The 22,370-nt window shown below is 39.0% G+C and overlaps 1 protein-coding gene across 4 annotated transcripts in view; it reads right to left on the reverse strand.

Annotated features, from left to right (window-relative positions):
* Nucleotides 1–22,370, reverse strand: part of FAM171A1 (family with sequence similarity 171 member A1) — a 91,410-nt gene that overhangs the window by 14,924 nt on the left and 54,116 nt on the right. For 3 of the 4 annotated variants that reach the window (XM_049798489.1, XM_049798490.1, XM_049798487.1), the window contains 3 exons: nucleotides 17,343–17,435; nucleotides 12,081–12,239; nucleotides 6,860–7,036 (listed from right to left, as the gene is read on the reverse strand). In XM_049798489.1, coding sequence (XP_049654446.1) covers nucleotides 6,860–7,036; nucleotides 12,081–12,239; nucleotides 17,343–17,435 — 429 coding nt within the window. The remainder of the gene's footprint in view (nucleotides 1–6,859; nucleotides 7,037–12,080; nucleotides 12,240–17,342; nucleotides 17,436–22,370) is intronic. The other variant, XM_049798488.1, reaches the window with a different exon arrangement.

Raw genomic sequence — 22,370 nt, forward strand, 5'->3', positions numbered from 1 at the left:
CTTCCACTCTTACAGAATTTGTTACATAAGCCTTCCAGGGCTAAATCCTGCTACTGTTCTAGCAGCACCACCATCACTTGGTGTACTGTAAAGGGAACGTTTCTAACATCATACCCTCGAGGTTTTTGCAAGGAAGTCTAATGGTTCCATTTATTACTAGTGTCTGAGAAGCTTTGTAGTTTTCGCCATCTCTACTAATTTTTCCCCTTAAATGACCTGTCAAGTGCTTAACAAAAGTATACACCAGTTTTCATTATTTAATAATTTTAATTACGTTGGGGCAGAAGGCAGGGCACATTGTCCAGAGAACTGCTTGCATTGCTTCCATCCCCTCAGCATTTCCTTCCAGAATGCCAGAACAGAAGAGACTTAGAGAAAATTACTTCCATACGTAATTACTGGTTAATAATTATATTTCAAAAGGAAAAGTTTAGTTCTGCTTGCTGGACCACCAGCCCTAGTTACTGGTGTACGTGAAAGATATTGCCTTAATATTCACTTTATCACATTATTAATCACATTCAGTTATTGACAAAATTATTAGAACAAGTAATAAATAAAAGCACAAGGCAATTCAAAACACTGCATGCCTTTTCCTTCATCCAGCCTCACAACACGCTCACGTTCAGTTTCTATTTTTCAAGCTGGAATTGGAAGCAGATACACATTGGGATTGGATCTACCATCCCAGTGCTGCAAAGGAAGGCTGTCCCAGGTCCTCCTCAGCCTCTTCCAGCCCCACGCAGACAGTTCACACTCCTGCTCTATGCACTCCTGCCTGTATTTCCACCAATCTCCAAGTCCTCTCCAACTCAAGGAGCTGCACAAGCACAATAGTCTTTTTTCTACTTCTGAAATTTTGATGTCCATCTCTTCTCACCTCCTACTGCATGCCTTCTGTAGGTGGAGCTACAGGGCCATCTACATGATACAACATATAGTCTGTAATTAAAACCTGTTCCCAGAAGACATACTATTTGTTTCCAGGTTTATTCCCTTAGTTACATAATAGTAGATTATTTACATAGATCACTACACTTTGGCACCACCCTGATTCCTTCAATGTCCTCTTAAGCTCCACCATCATGCCATACCACATCTGCTTTGCACAAATGCAAATCAGATGGTATATGAGGTAGGGAGAGGATCAAACGATCCATTCACATCACTTTCATCTGTGTAAGCCACAACATCCATTTAAAACCTACATACATATTGAGAAACAAGCACAACTGCCTCCTGTGATCCACTACACCTCTCCAGAGGAATCATGATAGTGAGAACATACCTCAGTAAGCTACACCGTGAAGCATCGGAGGAAGAGCTTCTTTTCCTTTCAATGCTGAGGTTTGTCTACTACTCTGCAATTATATCTGCACCTATTATGTAGATATCGTACATGGTAAAAAGCTGGGTTTGGTAGCTGCCATTTCTATGGCAACACATAAAATGTGAAATTCTTTGAGAGCAGTTAGTTAAAAATCTGTATTCCTCAGTGTATTTAGTCTTCAAGAATAATTTAACCTTCACAGCTGAGATAAAAAAGGACGTAAAAATCAAATTGTCAAGGAACTTGTAAACTACAGAAATAGCGTAACTATGAACTTTGTGGAGGCTTGGTTTTCTCTTTGCAATTTGCAAATCAATCTTCGTATTACCAGTGAATCTGATCTAGAACCAAATGTTCTGGATCTGATTATATTAAATTCAAACTTTTGGGGGCAGGGAACACATTTTCCCGAACGTGTCCATTTCTCACGTGTAGAAAACCCAATAAAACCCATGCAGAAGTGCCTGAAGCCCCAGGCCATGTGCACAGCTGCATGTAGTCCAAATGCAGACCATCTATCCAAGTTCAGAGGCATGTACTCGTATCCAGTGTCAGATCAAGCAACAGCCTGCAAAAGTTTTTGTTAAATGATTATTTTCTGTCTGTCATGGAACCTATGAATGTGGTGGCAATCAGAAGTTAACCAAACTCACAACAGAGAGAAATATGTTTTATTTTTAAACTATGAAAATATAAGTCAATCTTTTCTCTGAGTGGATTATTGTTGCTACCACATGGGAAGCTTAAATCAGCGACTTTTACAAATCATCTTATTTACAAATAATGTGCAGTGAACTCATGGGTAGAGATGTACAGTAACCAGCTTACATCTGCCTGACAGCAGCTGTCACTCTCTCCCTATAAACACTATGAACAAAAACCAAGCATCATTTCACCTCCATGAAATAGAGCAAAACCATACTGTAGTCAAGTTTAAGTAGGCACTGATATGTTTATACCTAAGTATATCCTCACTACTTCTTTTGAGCACAGAAAACATTATCTTCATTTTGCGGAGGAAGGAACATCAGGAGATTTTGACTGTACAAAAATCAATGGCAATTTTACCACTGAAGGCAGGACGTCACCCAGAAAAAGTAAATACCAGACTTTCAAGTGTATTTAGAAATCTATTATGGCATTAAATGCAGACAGAAAGCACTGACCAAGCACAGCAGAGTACATAAAGTATTGTGCTTTATAAAGCTATAAAAAGAGTTCCCCAAGACACTCTTCTCCATATTCTGCCATCACTTTACATTAATACATGGTTGAGATATCAGGCACAGGGGAAACATCCTCCTCTGTGAAGAAGCTAGTAATTTAAAGGCAACAAGGTCATGTCAAAGATGTACACTAAGTGTTTGGGGAGGAGGAAGAACAGAGAAACAGTACTCTGAACTTCATTTACACACGGTGCACAAGAAATAACACATTTTAAGGAGGACGAGCAAAAGGGTGGAGGTTTAACCCCTTCACTCCAGAGTCCTTTGCCACACAGGGTTGAAAACAGTGTTGAAAATATTTTTCTGGTATTTGGTGTGATTAATGAACTAGCAAATGCTTTGATACTGTCAGCAAAGAATAAATCCCATTTCCATGTTACACACTGTGGAATATCTGGTAGTACTTTAAAGTCCTTCATACAGCTCTAGATGTGGATCTAGAGGTCTAGGTGCAACATAATGCCTCTATACTACATGGGATGAAACTGAGGACTTAAAATGGAGAATGCTGGTCTTACAGTTTTGCTCACTGAAGCCAATGAAAAACAGACATCTTTATATAAAGCATAAACCATTTAAATGGGGGCTGAGGAGAATACAGCTGAGCAAGTGCTGGTTGTTCAGTCCAGCTGGTGGGAGCTGGAAATGATACAGGAGGTACAAAATTTCATTTCTACTGGGATCTGTAGTATTCATTTCTGACAGAAGAGGACAAGGCTAGAAAGAAGTCTTGGACAGAAATTTGGTGTCCAAGAATAGAGAGATTAATTATATTGCTGTAAATCCTACTGACATCAAGGCAAATATACAGGGAGGAAGCCATGATCCCAACCATCTGTTTACGGATAAAGAAAAAAAGTTTTTCAGCCCCTTCAGATTTTGAGAAAAAACATGACAGTGCTTGGGAGAAAAAAAGAAGCCAAGAACCCATAAAACCCTACTAAGCAATCCTGATTATAAAAATGAGAATCCATATCTCTTTATGTTCAAACCTTTAAGGTATACTATGAAATAAAACCACTCTCCCACAGTAGTGTGAAACGCAAGAGATACAGGTATGTCAACAGCAGAGAATGAGTAAGTTGTGTTTTAATGTATATGTCTCCATAACATCAATGCATCTGTGCTTATTATTACCAACACTAGAGAAATGCAGCAGGGAAAGCTGCTGGAGTGCATCTCCAACACAAGAACAAGGTTGGACATATTTGTTTACCCTAAAACTTCTCCAGGGCATAGATAGTTGTTCTTCATTTTATTAATTATGCAAAAAGGTATTACTGCTTTAATTTGTTTGCTGTGCATGCAAGGCAGTAAGTTTGTTTTGTAATGAAAAATCTCATTTGGAACAGTATAAAATAGATGTAGCAGATTGTCTTATTTTGATGTCAGCCTGCTTTTTCTGGCTGTGTCTTTCATCAGCGTCAATGGAGCCACCCTCAGCCTTAAGTAGACTATGCTGCTTCTCCCCCTTCTCTCCCCAGTTCTCTCTCAAGGACAGAAACTGTGGTCTTGAAAATACAGATTGTTTATGGTAAACACCTAAAAAGCAATTAATTATTTTTGGCTGCCGTAATAAGCAAATATGCCTAATTTCTGTAGAAACCATGAAAATCTCTGCACTTCCAATCAGAAGCCACTGGGATTATATTAGTATGTCATGATCTCAGCAAAATGTATGAGATTCTAAGGATTAAAACATATTTGTAGTATTTCCTTTCTCCACTCCCTCCTCTAAAAGTGAAAAGTATTTCTGCTTTTTAGAGCAGAAATTATACTTCATGGAGTAATGATGACAACCACATGGATTCTAAACAAAAACAATGGCTTGCACAAACAAGCACCCACTGTACTGCTAATATGCTGAAGAGAAGCACTACATTATTGCCTGGTAATACAGTCATAGCTTTCCATCTCTGGTATTTGCTCAATTTTCAGATAAAAGTGTGAAAACTTAAGCCACTGAGAATCTATTAAGGAGAGACGGCAACATAACTAGCACTGAAGAAAGCAGGTCCTGAAACGAAAGACAAAATCAGAATAATGAGGGTAGAGGTCCTATCCTGACAAGGCACAGAACTCGCAGTGCAAATGAATTACAACAACTTATTTGCCAGTTAAGGATTTCTCCAGCATGGAGCCATCCCAGTCATCATCCATCCTCCTTCCCTTCACAGTCCAAGCACAATAGGGATGGGGAATGACAGGGTACCACCATGTTCACGCTGCATATTGCTAGTTTGACAGCCCTTAGGGTGCTAATGTAGCCCGCACAAGATAGAGTGGCTGCTCTACTTATTAAATTAGGCTGCTCCAATTTAAATTGGTTGGGATGAGGCCAAAATTCTGCTAGAACTGGCATGCTGCAGTCAGGGCTTAAATGCATCTTTGTTCAACATCTTTGCTTGCACGGGAAGATGCTTACTTCAGCTGAAGTGTTAGCTGGAGCCTAAGCATAACGCCTTGAATACCTTCCTCTCCACCGCTTTGTGAAGCTAAGTGGCCTGACAAAGACGCATTTTGTTTAGTGGTGTTCATGCCTTCCCATCCCAATAAAAAAAGTGCTCCAGCAGTTTGCCATGAAGCAAACAAGGTTGGACTTGTCTCAAGATTGGGAGCCTCAAGCCTGCAACACTAATTAACCAACCTGTATTGATCTGTACTAATATATACTGCACACAATAGGGTAACTAGCTTTTCATATACAAAAGTAAAACCCATATTCCATACTAAGAGAGAGCTTTTGTGTCCCCACCACAGGGGCAATGGAAATTTGGCCATAAATGAGAAAGCTCCATAATCAAAATCAGAACCATTTTACTAGCAGTGAGTAACTAGCAATGAGGCAGGCTGCAGCTATAACACAGCTGACGGGAAGGACTCGGGATGCACTGCTTCTTGTGGAGAAAGTAAACGTGAGTCAGTCTTCCCCATCTTTTTCTGAACAAAGGAAAACAAAATAGTTTCTAGAATCACAGATCAAAATCAGTTTCAGGAAGAATGTAGTGACACTTACCGCTAGGGCACCACAAGAAAAGTGCGATTTCCACAGTTAAGGGAAACCCCGAATCCCTTCACTGCACTCTTTTTCTACTATTCAAATGTATATCATATTCAAATTTATTCTTCATTAAATCCTACTGCTTTACTCTCTAATACAGTCAGCTTCTGACAAAAGATTTGTAAGCATGCTATTTGAAAATACATCACCTTCTTCAGCAAACAGAGGCAGGAAGGAAGCAAAAATGTTATTTCCCCTTTCACCACCAGCCCCCGCCCCCCTTCCTCCAACACGCTGGTTTCGTGCTTATTGCTCTACTTCTGGATGTGATCATAAACTGGCTCAAAACACTTGCCTTGCATAGACAAAACCCTACTGATTGTCTATACAGATTCAAATTGCTGGCTCCTTTTTCTTCCTCTCTTCCTCACAGCATCTACCTTTCTCACCTTCCATTCTTCTTTATTCACTTCTTTTTCTTAACAACCTTCTGGTACATAATTCAGAAGGCACAGTGCAATAACTGAAGGGGAAACACCAGGACAAGACTTATGCACCCCTTAATCCTTACACTTTGAAGGCCAGCATGGTATACCAGCTAGCAATGACAAAACAAACCAAAACAAAAATAGAGAGCCTAAAGCACAGGATTCTGGAAAAAGTCCTGTTCACAATAGCAAACGTTATCCCGCAATGTTAAAAACTGAGTGCATTTTACAGCTTATATTGATTAGTCATTCTGTCCTTTCAAAATATTTCATGAGTTTTGCTTTTTTTTAAAAAATCATTTCCATGTACTTTCCTTCTTGATAGTGTTAGTCAATCTCAAAGTGATTTACAAAAGAAGTCAGTATTATGTTTCCTATCTGACAGACAGGAAACTGAGCTAGAGACAAGAGACAGAGCAAAGGTCAGATAGCTGGCTGCTGGCAAAGATAAGGCTAGTTTCCATTTCTCCAGACTTCCAATTCAATGCCGTACTGAATACGTCTCTCTGCTTCTCTCTCTGTGGGTGAAATCAAGTTCTTTCAAGATAGTTTTTACATTAAATGTTTAATAATTGCAAAATAGTACTTTAAAAAAAATTTTGTCTAGAAGTGGCACACAATGCTACTGAAGTATATTTGCATATATACTATATATTACTTGATGAATAAAACTCAGTCTTCTCTCCTTTTAGACAGAAAACAGATTTCTGTACACTCAAGTGAAGACCTTACTGTATTAACATAATAAATGGAGTGAGACATTAGTTTCAGACAAATGAAGCCATCTAGGGAATCACAATGAGATGTTACCTACCAAATTTTTGGTCAAACCTCCATGCTGGAACGTGTGCATTGTGCTTCAAGTTGCTGTTTGTTGGCAGAGGCACTGTTACATAGATGGGGCCATTCACGGGGACTGGTGTCCCATCGCTGTTGAGGAGATGAACACTGACTGCAGTGACAGGGGTGAGGTCATACCTAGTGCTGTTTCCTACCGAGAGAACGAACGAACATTGTGACTACAGCATTTCCCAGAATTTAAGATACACCCGTGTGGTTCAACACCGCAGTACCGCACCAACATACTTCTCAAGGGATGGTAGTAGCTACCCGACCTGCCTTACAAAATTCACAAGAATGACGTACAGGCTTCTGTATATTTCTCTTAATTTTGGAAAATTCTGAAGACAAGAAAACTACAATGCAAAAATCTCCCGCATATATTTTTTCGTCTTAATTCATCTTAAATAAGTATGTATCAGTATCACAGCCATAATCACAGCAAAAAAAAGTATCTCACAAGCCTTTATTATAGCCTCACATGCCCATATTGTAACTAATGAACACCCAAACATGCAGTGACACCACAAGGATGATCGGTCATATGTTTAAGAATGCCAGGATGTATTTCCTTTGGCCTTTCACTGAAATAAACCAAGCTAAGCGGATTATTAGGGTACACAGTGTTATCTTCTTATCTAAGATAATAATTATTCTTTATGTTTAAACTGCATGCCAATGGACGTTACTTCATGACAACACGATTTAAAAATGCGCTATGACCCTTCAACCGTTTAACCAAATGAATCAATGACAGGGAAAAATACCACAGATAGATATAGATAAATATGTATTCAGGGGAAAAAAATGCTTGAGGTTTAAAACCAAGGTGATCTGGAGCTCAAAGCGACAGCAGCAGTAGCTTAAATTGGAAGAGATGGAGCTTCCAGTTTTGCAAGGGGCTTGAGCCAGCCAGGTCCACACTGCTGTTAAGAGCTGCAGCCCTGCCGCCTCCTGCGCTCGTGCAGCCGCTCATCCCGCCGCAGGGCTACCCTGAGAGAAGGAACAGGGCTGCCTGGCTGGCAGGGAGCGGGGTACCGCCTCTCCTGTAATCCTGGTGCCTTACATCCGCATAAGCTGCCTGTAAGAGCACATTCGCACCCGACAGCGGTATGCCACCTGCGACACCAAGGCACAAGGGGTCTGCCTGCAGGAACGTGCGGTATCTCAGCGACAGTGTTCCTTAGGAGGAGTACCTTCGAGGGAACGGTGGGAAAGCATTAAGAACTTCATCACTTCTCTTAACAGTGAGTAAGTCTCAAGGAATGGCCTTTACCAAATTCAATGTCCCTGAGTAATAGCTCACCAAAGTTGAGACATCACCAGGAAAGGGGGGCGGGGGGTGGGTGGCAGGAAGTGGCAAAGGGAAGGAAAAAAGACACAAAACTTCTCAGAATTTTAAATTCCTTGGATTTTGCAAGAGGTGCCAAACTGAAGACATGGAAAATAACCAGAAGTAACTTTGCATGTTGCTTATTTACTATAGCACCTACTCTGACGCACATTTTCCCTAGATTTCAAGGCAAGTGTCACTGTTGCACAGCTGACACAAGGGGCATACACACTGCTTTGATCTACTGCGAACGCAGGGGCAGAAGGACATCTTCCAGGGGGAGTGAAGTGCTGAGAAAACAGGAACTCTGAAGATGGCAATGTAAGACAGCCACAGAGCTAACTGAGAGAAAAAAACCAGAAAAATAAGGTTTGGAAATTCAGCTAGGGTGTAGGGGAAGGTTGCCAGCCTACCCAAGTGCTTGTATATTATAGACTCCAACGTGCACAATATCATCCCCTTACAGCCTTAGAATATAAACTAGAGATATAGAGGAGGGAATCTGTGGGGAGAAAGTTGTTCCTTTATTCCTGATCGTTCAGTCCAGTGCCTCTGCCATGCACCTATAACTTCTGTCAGATTGATGCTTGTCCCCAGGTCACTGGACTTGGGCCACTAAGTTTCTCAGGCTGGTATCAGAGAAATAAATTCCTCTTGCTAAGTATCATAACCCGACCACGTTCTGGCATATACAAATTCCTAATGACAAAAGGTGTAACTTCAGATTCTAGAAACATTTAGATTAATGTCTAAGATTAAATTATGGTTTATATTTTACCTATTTTTAGATATTGAAAGTTTTCAATTTTTCTTTCAGTACTGTCTTGATAAAGCATATCTGCCTAATATCTGTAAAAATGAGTTTTCAGCCCCAGAAAAAGCATTCTGATGGTGAAACACTGTTGGCATCTTTTTTACTTAAGATGCACTGACACTTTGCTCAGTACTGGGCTGAACAAGTTATGTCAGAAGATGAAGAAATTTCTGAAATCCACTGACCTCTGGCAAGAAGAAATAATCTTTCGTTTGCCACCTTGCACAGTATGTAAATGCTCATTAAAAAGATAATTTTTTCTCTTTTCTGTTGTGAAGGTAAATTAAAATCAATGCCTATGAAATTCTCACATGCTACAAAGCTGATAAGCACACGCACAGATTAAATGGGAATGGACTTCAAGAAATGCCAGCTTTCATTTATTTCATGTCATTTTTGACATCTGGTGACCTGTGAAGAGCTCTAAAAATAATCAGAGGAAAATCCACTGTGACTTAGACTTCACTCTTCATAAAGAAACAGCCTACAAAACCAGCATGAGTAATGGTTATTAGCCAGCTTGGTCCATTACTGCAGACGATGGAAAGTTTTGTTTAGTTTGGTTAAAAGGACAAGATTTTGTAAAGCCATACTACTGCTCTCCAATTGGTGATTAATACAAACAAAAAGCTAATACTATACAGGCTTGTCACTAGTTGCAGCTAAATTCTTTGAATTTTATTGTTTCGAACATGCTGATTCATGCAATGATATTTTCACTGCTCCATATTACTACTTCAACACCCAGCTGGGATTTTGTGAAAACTGTTGAACTCATAGAGAGTAGGTTTTAGTTAAAACAACTGTAAAGTTATTCTGGATAAATACTAGCCAGAGAACTGAGCTGACTGAAACAAAAGGGAGGACCTCTCCAAAACTCTACAGACATGTAAATAAACTGTGAAAAAACAGAGGAGTAGCTGGGGGGGAGGAGATGGGGGAGAGAGGGGAGAAGGGGCAGTGTTCAGGAAGACTCCAAAATTTCCCATGCAAATTAATGCTAAGTTTTTATAGAATTCTAAAATTCGTACAAATTTTTCTTTTTCTCTTGAGAAGAGAAATATTTAAAAATCCCCAGCAGGTAGTGATCTCATTTTTTATTCCTTCAAAAGTTTTTCAGGTGAAATTTTCACCAAGTCGCTTGGAGATGAAGAAAAGGAAGTCAATCCAAGTTTAGGATTTTAAAGTTTCATGTTTCCACAGCAAGAGAAACTTGTACTAAAAATAGAGGACGTTTCACCTATATTATAGTGCATATACAAATATATTGTATTTGTAGTCTGAATTATACCATATTGAATACTACAGTATTCAGAAAACAAGGCTCTTCTCAGTCTCTTAAACCTCATTTCTTTGCCGGTCATTTTGGTCTTTTGTGATACACTTTTACCTGAAGGCTAATAAAAGTCAAATCCAGGGACCCCATGCTCAAGTAGAAAAGTTCCCGTCATGCAAGCATACAGAACACTAAAAAACCAAGGGTGCATTCATCTCTTTTGTAGGAGGCTAGGAGGCAAAACAGGAGAAAGATGATGTCCTGGTTGTGTAGTTCCCACGAGAGGTGATCATCTGAAATCTTGGCAAGACCTGTTTTCACTAAATAAATGCAAGTGTGGGAAGTTGGGTTGCAGAGTACTAAGGAAAAATCTGGAAGAGAGGAATCCCACACACGTTGTCAACAGTTTGTTCAGTGGGTTTAGAGATAAAAAGAAAGGAGATGAAGAAGTAGACAGACGAGTGAGATCAAGTGCATTCCTTCATTTTCAAAAAGATAAAGAGATATTTGATCACGTCTGAGTATGAAGAGCCAGAGAAAACCAAAGGTTGAAGATGAGAACAGGGAAATGACAGAGATAGAATGAGATAGGATGACATGTACTCACTGGAGCAGACAGAAGGGTTGGAGTAAGGTAGCAGACACATTTCTAATTGTAATAGAAAAGGAGATATTCAGATTTGTACAAAGGGAAGAGGAAGTTTATTTTGCCTTTTTTTTCAGGGAAAAGCTAGCAACATCAGTACATATTATTTATGCACATAACCTAGCATTCAAAGTCACCGAGATCAACACATCACAAGTAAATGCATCCTGAGAAACAGCATGGAGGGATCTCAAGGGGTTATTTAGCCTGCTTCAAAGCAGGCTCAGCTATGCCTATGCCATCCTCACAGGTGATTGTCTAACTCTGTCCAACACTCTCAAGCAATTGATTCTACAGCTTAAACTATCCTCACCATAGCAAGGTTTTCCTAATCACTAGTCTGAATCTCTCTTGCTGCTCCACAAGTCCACTGCTTGCTTTCTAACCCAATAAGACACAGAGAAAATATTATTCTCCTTTTCACACCAGTGTTTTAAGAATTTGAAGACTTCTGTGCCCAATTCTTCTATTTTTCTCTAGCCTGCACAACACCAGTTATTTCAATCAAGACTAAATGAGAAGTGGAAGAAGAGTAACGGGCAGTTGCAGTCATAAAAATGCATTACAGCTTTGAATTTAACAGCGGTTGTGTTTCCACTATGAATTTTCACTGTTTTATCTTTGGTGCTAGATGAATTTGCACATTTTTGGCAGAAGTTAGATTCAAAAGTACTAACAAAGCCGCTGAAACAACTCTTAGCTGAAACAACAGAGTATTAAATCCTTGATATACAGGCATTTTATTTATTTTTAGAAAAAAATTGAACAAGAATTCTATGGCATTCTCAAGTTAAATTATCTTCTGTCCCTTCATGTTAATCTCCATTCTTGTATGTGTATGTGTGACACATGTGGAGACTTAGCTCTAAACTACAAGCATAACAAACTTTTCTGATCTCCCAAGGCCAAGGAGTCTTCATTGTTGCTATTCAGTGGCCCCGTTTCAGGGATAGCAGACCTTGCTCTCTTGCTTATCGGAACAGCATTTTGGTAGGGCAGGTGAACCTATCACATTACCCAAATTTTAAAGAATGTTTGCTGGAATGGGGAATGGAAAAAATGGTATGGTTAAAAGTTGATCCCTGGACCAATATGAAATCAGAGCAAAACCGAAGTAGTGGGTTACCTGTTCCATTTCCATCTAATCCCTGCAAATAAGGAAAACTGTCCACTTCCCAGGGTGAACTGGCTGCAGTCAGATATGCTGTCAAATCACTGTAGCTAGTGTTCTCTGGTAATTTCACAGATCTTCTTTGAAAGTGAACTTGTGGCTGAGTCCGTGCACCTAAAAAAATGAAAAGTGACTTTATATCCAAGGCAGGCAGAATATTTAGGTGTTCATGTTTATGGAAGCACATTTACAGCTTTTTTTTGTTACAAATTACAATGGCTTGAGAAGGACAGAGACATCAGAAGGCTATTATGAAAGAGGAGGAAAAACAGTATTTTTACATTTATTTTGCAGTTGCCATTACTTTTCCACAAGTATGACAGAGAAAAAATTGTGAAGACACCTAATATCAGAAGCTTTTCTGACTATGTTATTCCCCTAGATCACCTCTGATTTCATTACATGCTTCTTTTAATGAATGTAAGTGAAACTAAAACTGAGTTCGGAGGTAGGGCATGTGAAAGCTTAAAAAATCATTCAGTTCACCGTATTTGTTTAAATCTTGTTTCTCCTGAAATAGCAAGATAAATGTAATTCATACTCTGTAAAGCTATTTTCTAGGAGACCATTCTACCTGTACTCCCAATTAACTTGTGTAATTACTGTATTTAAGTTTTACAAAGCTTTGGCCACGTTAACTCTCTCTAGTACTGAGATAATAGTCACGTTTTATTTAAATCACTGGATAAAAAGATTCACTTGACAAAGTTTAGGTGAAAAGACTCTCCATGTTTTCCCACGCAAAGAAGACATCTAAACAGAACCAGATTACTTGGCACATAAGATTTCTCTCTTTTCCTCTGTCTTGTACAGTTTTAATGTTTTTTTTTCAAGATCACTAGGTGTTAATTAAAGGGTCTTTGCTGCAACATGATTTAAGACTGTTTCATGTACTATGGCATTTCATGTCTCATTTAAATCCCAGTTTTTACAGTCAATAGTCTTTTTCAATGGATGCTCCCCATTCATACTGTTTAGCAACACACAGCAAGACTCCATCTGCAAGTTTGTGTGTGCAACATGCAAATTAATTTTTAAATCAAAAGCTATTGTATTCTCTAGAGCTCATTTTGAATACTCACAGAACACTCCCCACACAGCACAAAATCAAGAGGCAAACAGTTTTTTTCTTAATTCACATTTGACTATGCAGTTCAAGGATGTCAACTCAAAACAATTTTGCTTCTTTTCTCCTATTAGTCTCTGGCAGCCTTTTTAGGTTACATGTAACTTCACTGCAAGAAAGATTAAAGAGCTTGACTCACAACTCCTAAGCTTTATAACTGCCAATGTCATAAACCAGGAGACTGGAATCTTTTCTTGCATTATTTTCTAGCAGGAGTTCTAGCTATGAGAAAACATAAAATTCCACTGAACAAACTTTGTATGGGACAACAAAAATTGCAATGTAGATGGGCAAGTATCTCCAAAGAGCTGATCGTTGTTTAGCTGTCATTTATTTGCTAATTCTGCAAGAAAAATCTATAAAACCACTTCTTTAATTTCTGAAACATTTAAGTATTTACAGCAGGCTCTGGAGACTGGTAGTATCCTTAAGTGTTTAAGATAGTCATTAAACAACAGCCATGTGAAACAGGAAGAAATCTCCCTTACCCAATTTTTAGGCTTAAATGGAAAACAACACAAAAGACTAAATACATTGACTGCAATGAAATCGGGGAAGACTTATCTCCTGAGTGCTCTGCAATACTATAGTAGTTTGCTGTACCACGGGGACAAATCTGCTCAAGCACTCGGGAACCTCTGACTGCACTGCTGAGCAGGCTGCTATGGCCCATAGAGATAAGCATCCACAGTAACAAAACAGAAAAAAACCCACAACAAAGAAACCACCATTAGGATTATCACTAGCAGCTCGATGTAAAATTGTAGGATTTTCTGCTGTCTAAATCTCTGGTTAAGATGAATTATTCAAGTTGCTGAGAACTGGTATTATATTTCTGAAGATATGAACTAATTAAGAATTAACAACAAAGTAACTGTTGTTGAGTCTGTAACACAGTAGTTTATGCAGAGACTCTGGGTTTTTCTAAAAAAAAAAACAAAAAAAACCCCGTTGTTTTGTAGCATTGGGAGAGCCCCGAGTTGCCAAATTTTAACTACATAAGGAAGACTCAGAAAGCCAGCCTCAGTTTCTTGAATCCAACAAGCAACACAAAGCGTTCCTACGGCTGAGCCCCAAACCTGGCAGGAAACCTGTGCAGCAATCAACTTGGATGCAAGTTTTAAGGTGGAAGAAACAGCTTCCTCTGTAGACAGTGCATATACATACAATAAATCAGTGCAGAGTAGTTAATGCACACCCTAGATTAACAAATGAGCTCCTTGATACTGATATTCACCTGAAATCTGCCACTCGCCCTGATTCTTCCCTCGGCTCCTCAGTTGGGTCTCCCCAAAACCGGCAAGAGACTTCAAAGAGGAAGAAGACTGGGAGCTACCAGCAAAAGGCTTGCGAGGGAAGCAGCTACCAAGGCTTTCTCCTTGTCTCACCACCTTGCTGGAAGACAGTCCAATGTACTCCTTTAGCAGAGGTCATAGAAGATTTGGGGGCATATGTTTGGGAATTGATTTATTGAGGGAATTGGAAGTGGTAAAATGGACAGAAAGACTTGTGCTGACCAGACTCTTATTTTTCAACAAGTCAACACTTATCACTGGGAGTGGATTATTATAATTGCTGCTTCTATTACTGAAGATATCTAATTTTGACTTACAAAACCCAAATACATTCAAGTATAAAATTAGCATGTAAGCTCTCTCCATTTGGTAAGTGCCATGAGGTAAAGGAGTGCTGAGCACTGATCTTCTCTTCTTTAAACATCCTCTTGTCAACACACCGCCCACGATACAAATGCTGTCAGGTCCAGTTTGCCAGGGCACACCTGAAGACGCAACCATCTCAAGGAGTCCCTGTAAGGCACCTCTTGTCATGCTGGATGCATGACACGTGGCACTACACCGGCATTTGAGCTTCAATCTATGTGAAGTAACACTCAAATATCAATTCATGCTCTGATTGCTTGTATGTCAGAGGCAGATAGAGGGTACCCATGTATCTCTCAGTCACTGAATGCTGAGGTTCAGCTCATCACTGTGCTGGTATAAAATAACTTAAATGACCCAGTGGCTGGCAAGCTCCATCCCTCGCAATTACTGACAGAGCACAGCAGCGGACTGTAATGCCATCATGAAAATGAAGCTGGCTGCATCAACTCAGACAAACTTCTCAACTGTGTAGGAAGTTGCTTGCTTGATTAATTATTCAAAAGCAACTAGTACCTTACTGTACTAGACAGGCCTTTCTTTCCCTTTGAGTGGTGCTTCAAACACCAGTGTTCCCAGTCTGTTCCTGGTATAATGAGTTCTGCTTTGCTCTCGTTTTTGCACTAAGGTTAACTTCTGATCAGCTCTTTTGAAGCAGCATGAAGTTACTGGGAAATAAATTGGGGAATTAACAGAGAAAAACTAGGTCACAGGGATTTTGGATCAAGACTAGAGAGGCTCCATTCAAATGTTGGTACAATGTCTAGGCTGTCTTTCATTTAGGTTTCATCACAAGAGAATTCCCAAGAAAAGGAGTGTGGGCTGGTCCCATAATATAATTTTTACTGGGCAAGACTGAGAGTTCAAATCCCAACGCTTAGAATATTGCAGGTACCACTTTCCTCCTTTAACCTCTTCCTTTGCTGTACTAGCAGAACCAGTTATATTATTCTAATTTAAATATATTGGGAACACCCTGGATCAATTCACTGAAGGGAGCAAGGTTATGTGGAAAATATTTGTGAGTGTCACTTGGCTGTTAAATGTCCCACTAGCCCTTTAATAGCCCCCTTTTTTTTTTAAGAAAGGAAGCTGTAAACATGAAAAGATTGTTCTTTTTAAGTTAATTGTGTAATATTAGCACATTTACCTAAGAGTAAGAGTATTTAATACACCATGCTCGTCAAATACTGTTGGTAAACAACATTTCATGTTCTGCCTAATGGAATCCCTTGTGATTTAACACAGTTCACCATCCATCTAATTTACCCCATTAGACAATGTCAGCTCTCAAATTGCAGAATATACGTATGGCAGCTGTGCTGTTCTCCAGCTCGTTCTGAGCGTTCCATCAGCTACCTAATTTATTTAGTGCTTTTTCAGCTACTGTTGTATCTAGTGCTATCATTAATGAAAAGCCTATTGTGTATGGATGGTTTCTAACCATAAAAAAAGATGTCAGGAAGGCATAATTGTATTACATTTCCTCAGATAAAACACAACTATCTTGGAATATCATTGAAGGTAGTATTCCCCTGTTTATTAACTACCTGGTAGAGTTTAAAATGATGATAATCATAATACATGTGAATAAGAGAGTTTATGCACAATATGAGTGTGAGTGCTCACAGGAAGGTTGTTCCCTTGTTTTGGCTCATCAAGGTATCTTTAAAAACTTCTGTTCTTTTGTTAACAGACTTACCTCAGCTATCACATCAATTGGGCTAAATTAGGTCAGATTCCTAGGTCAGATGAACATTTTATTCTTTACTGTGCAATTCAGAAAACACAGTGTTCATCTGACTGATACTACAGTTGCTTTAACTTCTGTGTTTGGCCTTACAAAAACATGATTTGAACTTCATTATTCTAGTACAGTGGGTTTCATCCTGCAGTATGGGGATTTGCAGGCAGTCTGATAAGGGTTCCACAGGAAGTACTTAAGAAAAGCAAGTTTATATAAGTGTATACAACAATGCAGAGATGAGAAATTTTCGATTTTTCTATGCCCTAAATTTCTAAGGCATTCACAGTAGGAAGCAAGAAACAAAATAAAAACAGAGAAATTCTTAGACAATAAGAACATCAGAAAATGTTTACTGCAAGGATGGTTAAATGAGGCTAGATGAAAAAATATCCAACAGATAGCAAAAGAAATTTAATCTCTAGCTCTCAAATGGCACACTAAAGTCCAAACTTGTTTATTACCAAGAAACACAAATTCCCCAGTCACAGCATTTAGGGATGAATTTAGCTATTAATCAATCTGGTAAAACCATCCCACAGAGGAGCACTCCCGAGCAAACTCAGAAGAACTCCCCATGAAATACCAGTCTCACCCACGGGACAGAGTTCAGAAAGTATTGGCCTGTCAGTCTTTTTGTTTAGCATCACTCAAATTTCAATTCTGACTTCCAAAAACCAGCATACCTTGAAATCCTGAGACTATCTGGACTACATCATCATAGACCATTAGAGTAGCTGAGCGTTCAGGAAGAAGGCCGAGACTCAGTGAAGAGAACACTGTGGGAGAGAAGTGGTTTAGGTGGGATATACTTGAATTCTTATAAACATAACCCAGCAACAACAGCACTTACTTTCTTCTACATTTTTGCAAAAGCAGGCCACCCAAACTATTTAAAATCATATTGTATATGTGACAGAAACCACGTGCATTTTCTAAACCAAATAATTAAACTGCCAGGGTAATTATTATTGAACTAAACAACATGCTACGCTTTGACTCCTGCAAGTCATGCATGGTAGCTCAATGTACAGAAGAGTGCACTGTAAAGCAGGGTTTTGGGTTATAATTCCCAGCTACACAGAAAGACTTGTCATTACATAAAGAGGAGTGAAACACTAACTCAGTCTGACTGAATTATTTTTCTGTGAAATGGCTATACTTCTTACCTCAGGAAGATTTTAATGAAACCTAACTTTTAAAGTTAGCTTACATAAAGAGTCATACAGAAAGGCAAAGTCTGATGAATAAGTCTGAATAATTTGCTTTAAAATACAGCATGTCCCTACTGAGTCACCACCTACACTACAGAAGTGCTATATATAGCAGAACTTCTGTCATTCTACCAGTGGCGCGAAAGAGGACAGATAAATGGTATTTGCTGCAAGAAATCTACCTGCAAGGACCTCCTTTGCCACTGGGTACTGACATTCCTTACAGGGGGCTGTGTCTGTATGCACACACATCTTTGGAGAGTGAAGAACATGATATAATTTTGTGCTAAGTTCTTCCCAGACGACCAGAAATACGTATGGAATTAGCCACTGAGCACACCTGACTCCCCCACCCATGAAAACAGTAAGAAGTAGACCTGCCTGCAGTCCATGCATGGCTTTCAAAGATAGGAGAGGAGGAGATTAATGCAGACTAGTAATTTTTGGTAACTGGGCAGCATCCCACATTTGCACCTGGAAAGTACTCATCCCATTCTGAAGTGACCACAAGCTGAGGAAGACATTTCCAGAACCGATTAATAAAAGAACAGTGCAAGCTCTTCTGATTTTCTGGAGCTTCATACATTTCCTCTAAATTAATATGTATTACTTAATCCAAGAGACCATATAGATGCTAGCTATAAAAAGGGAGACTGTACACTATTTCTGGTTTAAGAAATATATTTTCCTTTTTAAAGACCAGAAATTTTAGTGTTTGGGAGAAATACAGGAGAAAGTAGAAGAAACTAGGAGAAACACGCTGGTAAGAACCACCACCTAAAAGACGGTCTAAACAACATATATGAACATAAAAAAAAAAAAAAAAAAAATCACATTATTGCAAGTACAGCTGAGAATTTTCTTTCCAATGCTCTACATGTGAAACAGATCTACACATCAGGCAACATAAGTAAGAAAGCCTAGTGTAAGTAGCACTAAGGCCACACAATTACAAAATTTGTTTGTCTTTACTCCAATAACTTAATTTGTATGAAGAAAGCTAATGTAATTTAGACACCCTAGGGAGCTCAATACAATAAACCATGCCAACATGTTCTTCCATATATGCCAGACTATAATGCATATATAAGCTCTAAACTTCCCTTGGGCTTTTCTGCACAATCTTTGCTCAGCATGACAAAGGCAGAAAGTCATAGTTTTTAAGGCCAGAAGGATGACTGTGAGGATCCAGTCTTACTCCTGTATAACTACAGCCTTCCCTGAATTAGTTACTGTTTCGGATCCAATAGCTGTGCTTAAACTAGAAAACATCTTGTAGAAAAACTATCCAATATTCTTTTAAAGATGTCCAGTGCTGAAGAACACACCGCAACATCAATGTTCTAGTAAATAAATATGAGGGCAGTTAAACTATGTACCTTTTCACTCATCAAAATTTATTGAGGTTAGACTTCCAGCCATTTGACCTTCTTTTTATACAAGCCCACTAGACAGAAGAATTCTCTTACCCGTTTCCTGTTCTCTGTGTGGGTACTGATGGACTACGATCAAATTACCCCATGAACTTGCTCTCTGGTGAACAAAATAAATTAAGGACTTCCAAGTCTTTCCCTGTAAGCTGTATTTTCCCATCTTTTAATCACTCCTTATATAACCCTGCAGTTTTAAACACTTTTCTTGAAGCGTGGATCCAGAACCGGACACACATTTCCCTGAGTGGCGGCACCAAGGACAAGTTCTGAAATACTATACTCCGCCTTCTCAGTCTTTACCTTATTTTACAGCTAAGGATCAGATTATTCTGCTTTCTTGCAGTGCTGCATTGGGAGGTTATTTTCAACTGTTCATCTACCATGACTCACGTGTCTTCTGCAGAGTCACTGCTTTCTAGATGAGCTCTCCTCTCCCAGAAATACCATGAGCATCCTCTGCTCGTAGAACTACATTTCACCACAGCGAACACTATGGTTTGCTTTGACTGACCCTACCAGCTAGCCTGAACTATGCTGCCTCAGCAACTTCCCTTTCTTCATTGCACACAGTGCTCCAAAAACAGCTTTTTAAATATGGAGTACCAGTCACAGATTTTTTTCTTCCAAATTATTTACAAAGAAAAATCTATGCGTAGCTAAGAGCAGACAGATGAGCACATCTTCCATCACGAACACTTCAACAACTCAAGTGATGTTAAATTAATGAACTGTTAATAATAAGTGGAGCCACGGCTCTGCTGATAAATAGTTTAATGGAAAGAGAGATCTTAATCTTTTCCTCCTACCATTTATCACTATGTAAATAAATAATCCTCCTGCTTAAGTGGTAAAGAGCTAGTAATTATTTTGGTTAATATAAGAAAAGTTCATTTCTGCCAAATTATAAGAACAGAAGCCCCTCGATGCTTACTCCTTAAAGCTACTACAATAGTATCACGAGATCAGTGGCTGCACAGCTTTTCAGCATAAGATTATAACTCATGAGTATTGACTGTGATGGAAGAATCCTGATCCTTCTGCAAAGTCCTGTTACAGCACCTTAAACATTACCACCCTATAGCTTTCAAACCTACTCCCTGCTCGTGGTTTTCATTTCCACATTTGAAGTAAATGTGCCCATAGTTCATTTACCACAGCACATAGGATGGCACATTAGCTCAAACCACTGCTGTGGGTGGAATGCAGCTCAGAATGGCGTATCCGCTCTGTGGGGTGACAACTACTAGTACTGTTAAAAGGCATTTTCAGGATTTTCAGGAAATGAGGAGTCCACTGTGTGCCCAGACTGCACATTGCAGAATCAAGGTTTAAATATGCTGCCTGTTTCCCATCATGTAACCCAGATTAAAAATAACAACAACAACAAAACTTGCATGGTTTTCAAAACTTGAATACTGTGTTGGTTACAAGCATGATCGGCATTTAAATACAAACAGTTCTTGGAAAGTTTTTTAAAGACTATAGGCATCTTAGTCAATACAAAAAATAACAGCCTAAGCGTCCTGGGCCTGAACTTTTATGTCATGTCCCTTTTAAGGAGCAATACAAAGAACAACCCTAGTAAATCTACATGGGGCGTATCAAGTTGTAACTTGTTGTTTCTTTAATCAAAGAAAGGATTAAGTTCAAGGTACAGAAAGCAAAGAAAGGATTCTACTCCCAATTAAATCAATGGCAAACTATCTGCTAGTTTCAATGGGGGAAGATCAGAGGTGAAAGGAATCTATTTTCTGAGTTAAGCTCACATTTCAGCCAAGGAAAGAAAGATTTTGTGGAAACTGTATACAATTACTGCTCTTTAAACTTCAATGACTTACCAAAACAATAATGCCATGTTTGATTCCCTTCCCTCAAAATCAATTATTTACAAAAATGCAACAGGCAAAAAAAACGTAACCAAACTCCAGGCCATGGAAGAGCAGGTCGCATTCAAAAGATCTAGGGCATGAGTCAGAAAGATATAAGACTAAAGGCAAGAAAAGGTTCAGGCAAGAAAATGTTATTGCATGCTTTAATCACATATGATTGTGTCTTAAGGAAGTACATGAAATATGCTGAGGAAGCTGGGCTTCATTTTATTTAAACAGAAAAAAACATCAAGGAAATTTCTAAATAGTCATAGAACAATTATGGTTGGAAGGGACCTCTGGAGGTCACCTGCTTCAAGCAAGCAGGGGGGTGTCCAGTTGTTTTGAATATTTTTAAAGACGGAGATTTCACAAGCTTCCTGGGCAACTTGTTCCAGTCTCTCACTACTGCTGCTGTAAAGAATTGTTCCCTTTTATTTATTTGAAACTCTCCTTGCTCCAACTCATTTCAGTTACTTCTTATTCTTTCATTATGCACCTAAGAGCTTGGCTTAGTCTTCACTGCCGCTCCATTAAGTAGCTGGAAAACATGGCAGAATACAGTAGAGGAAATGTGGAAGAAGTCAGTCTACGTTATCTGAAGCAAATGAATGCAGATAAGTAAACAGCATATTGAAATGCTTAAAGCATAATTCTGGGTTTGAAGAGATTCAAGTTCCTTTCCCCATTTGAAAATACATTTGCTGCTTGACCTTGCGGCAAGTCACACAGTCCCTCTGGCTATGCTGATATTAATAAATAAAATGGAGCCAAGGCATGGGATTGAACACTGCCCTGTGATCATTTATACTGTTTAAATATTAGTGCACTTAAAACCTGGCATGGCTTTTTCCTGGGCTAATTATCAAATCTGATATTTAGGTGTGATTTGGGTATAATACAAGCCTGGGACCATTCCCACACTACTTGGGCCCTAATTGTGGCTGGGGATTAGAGGAAAAGACAATGAAAACTGGGGATGTGACCTTCATCTAGATGTTATGTCTCAAGGTCTGAAAGCCACCCTCAATCTGTTCTATTTAGCATTACAGAAATAGTCTTTGTGACTCAGTTTCCCCTCCTGTACAACTAATGTGAAGTCTCCTACTTCCCATTAAATTTTGAGGCATTCTGAGAAACACTAACATGCAAGTATTATTGTTATATTTGTTTGCCTGCAGAAGAAACAAACCATGCTA

The sequence above is a fragment of the Accipiter gentilis genome, chromosome 4 (genome assembly GCF_929443795.1).
Source record: "Accipiter gentilis chromosome 4, bAccGen1.1, whole genome shotgun sequence".
Classification (NCBI taxonomy): domain Eukaryota; kingdom Metazoa; phylum Chordata; class Aves; order Accipitriformes; family Accipitridae; genus Astur; species Astur gentilis.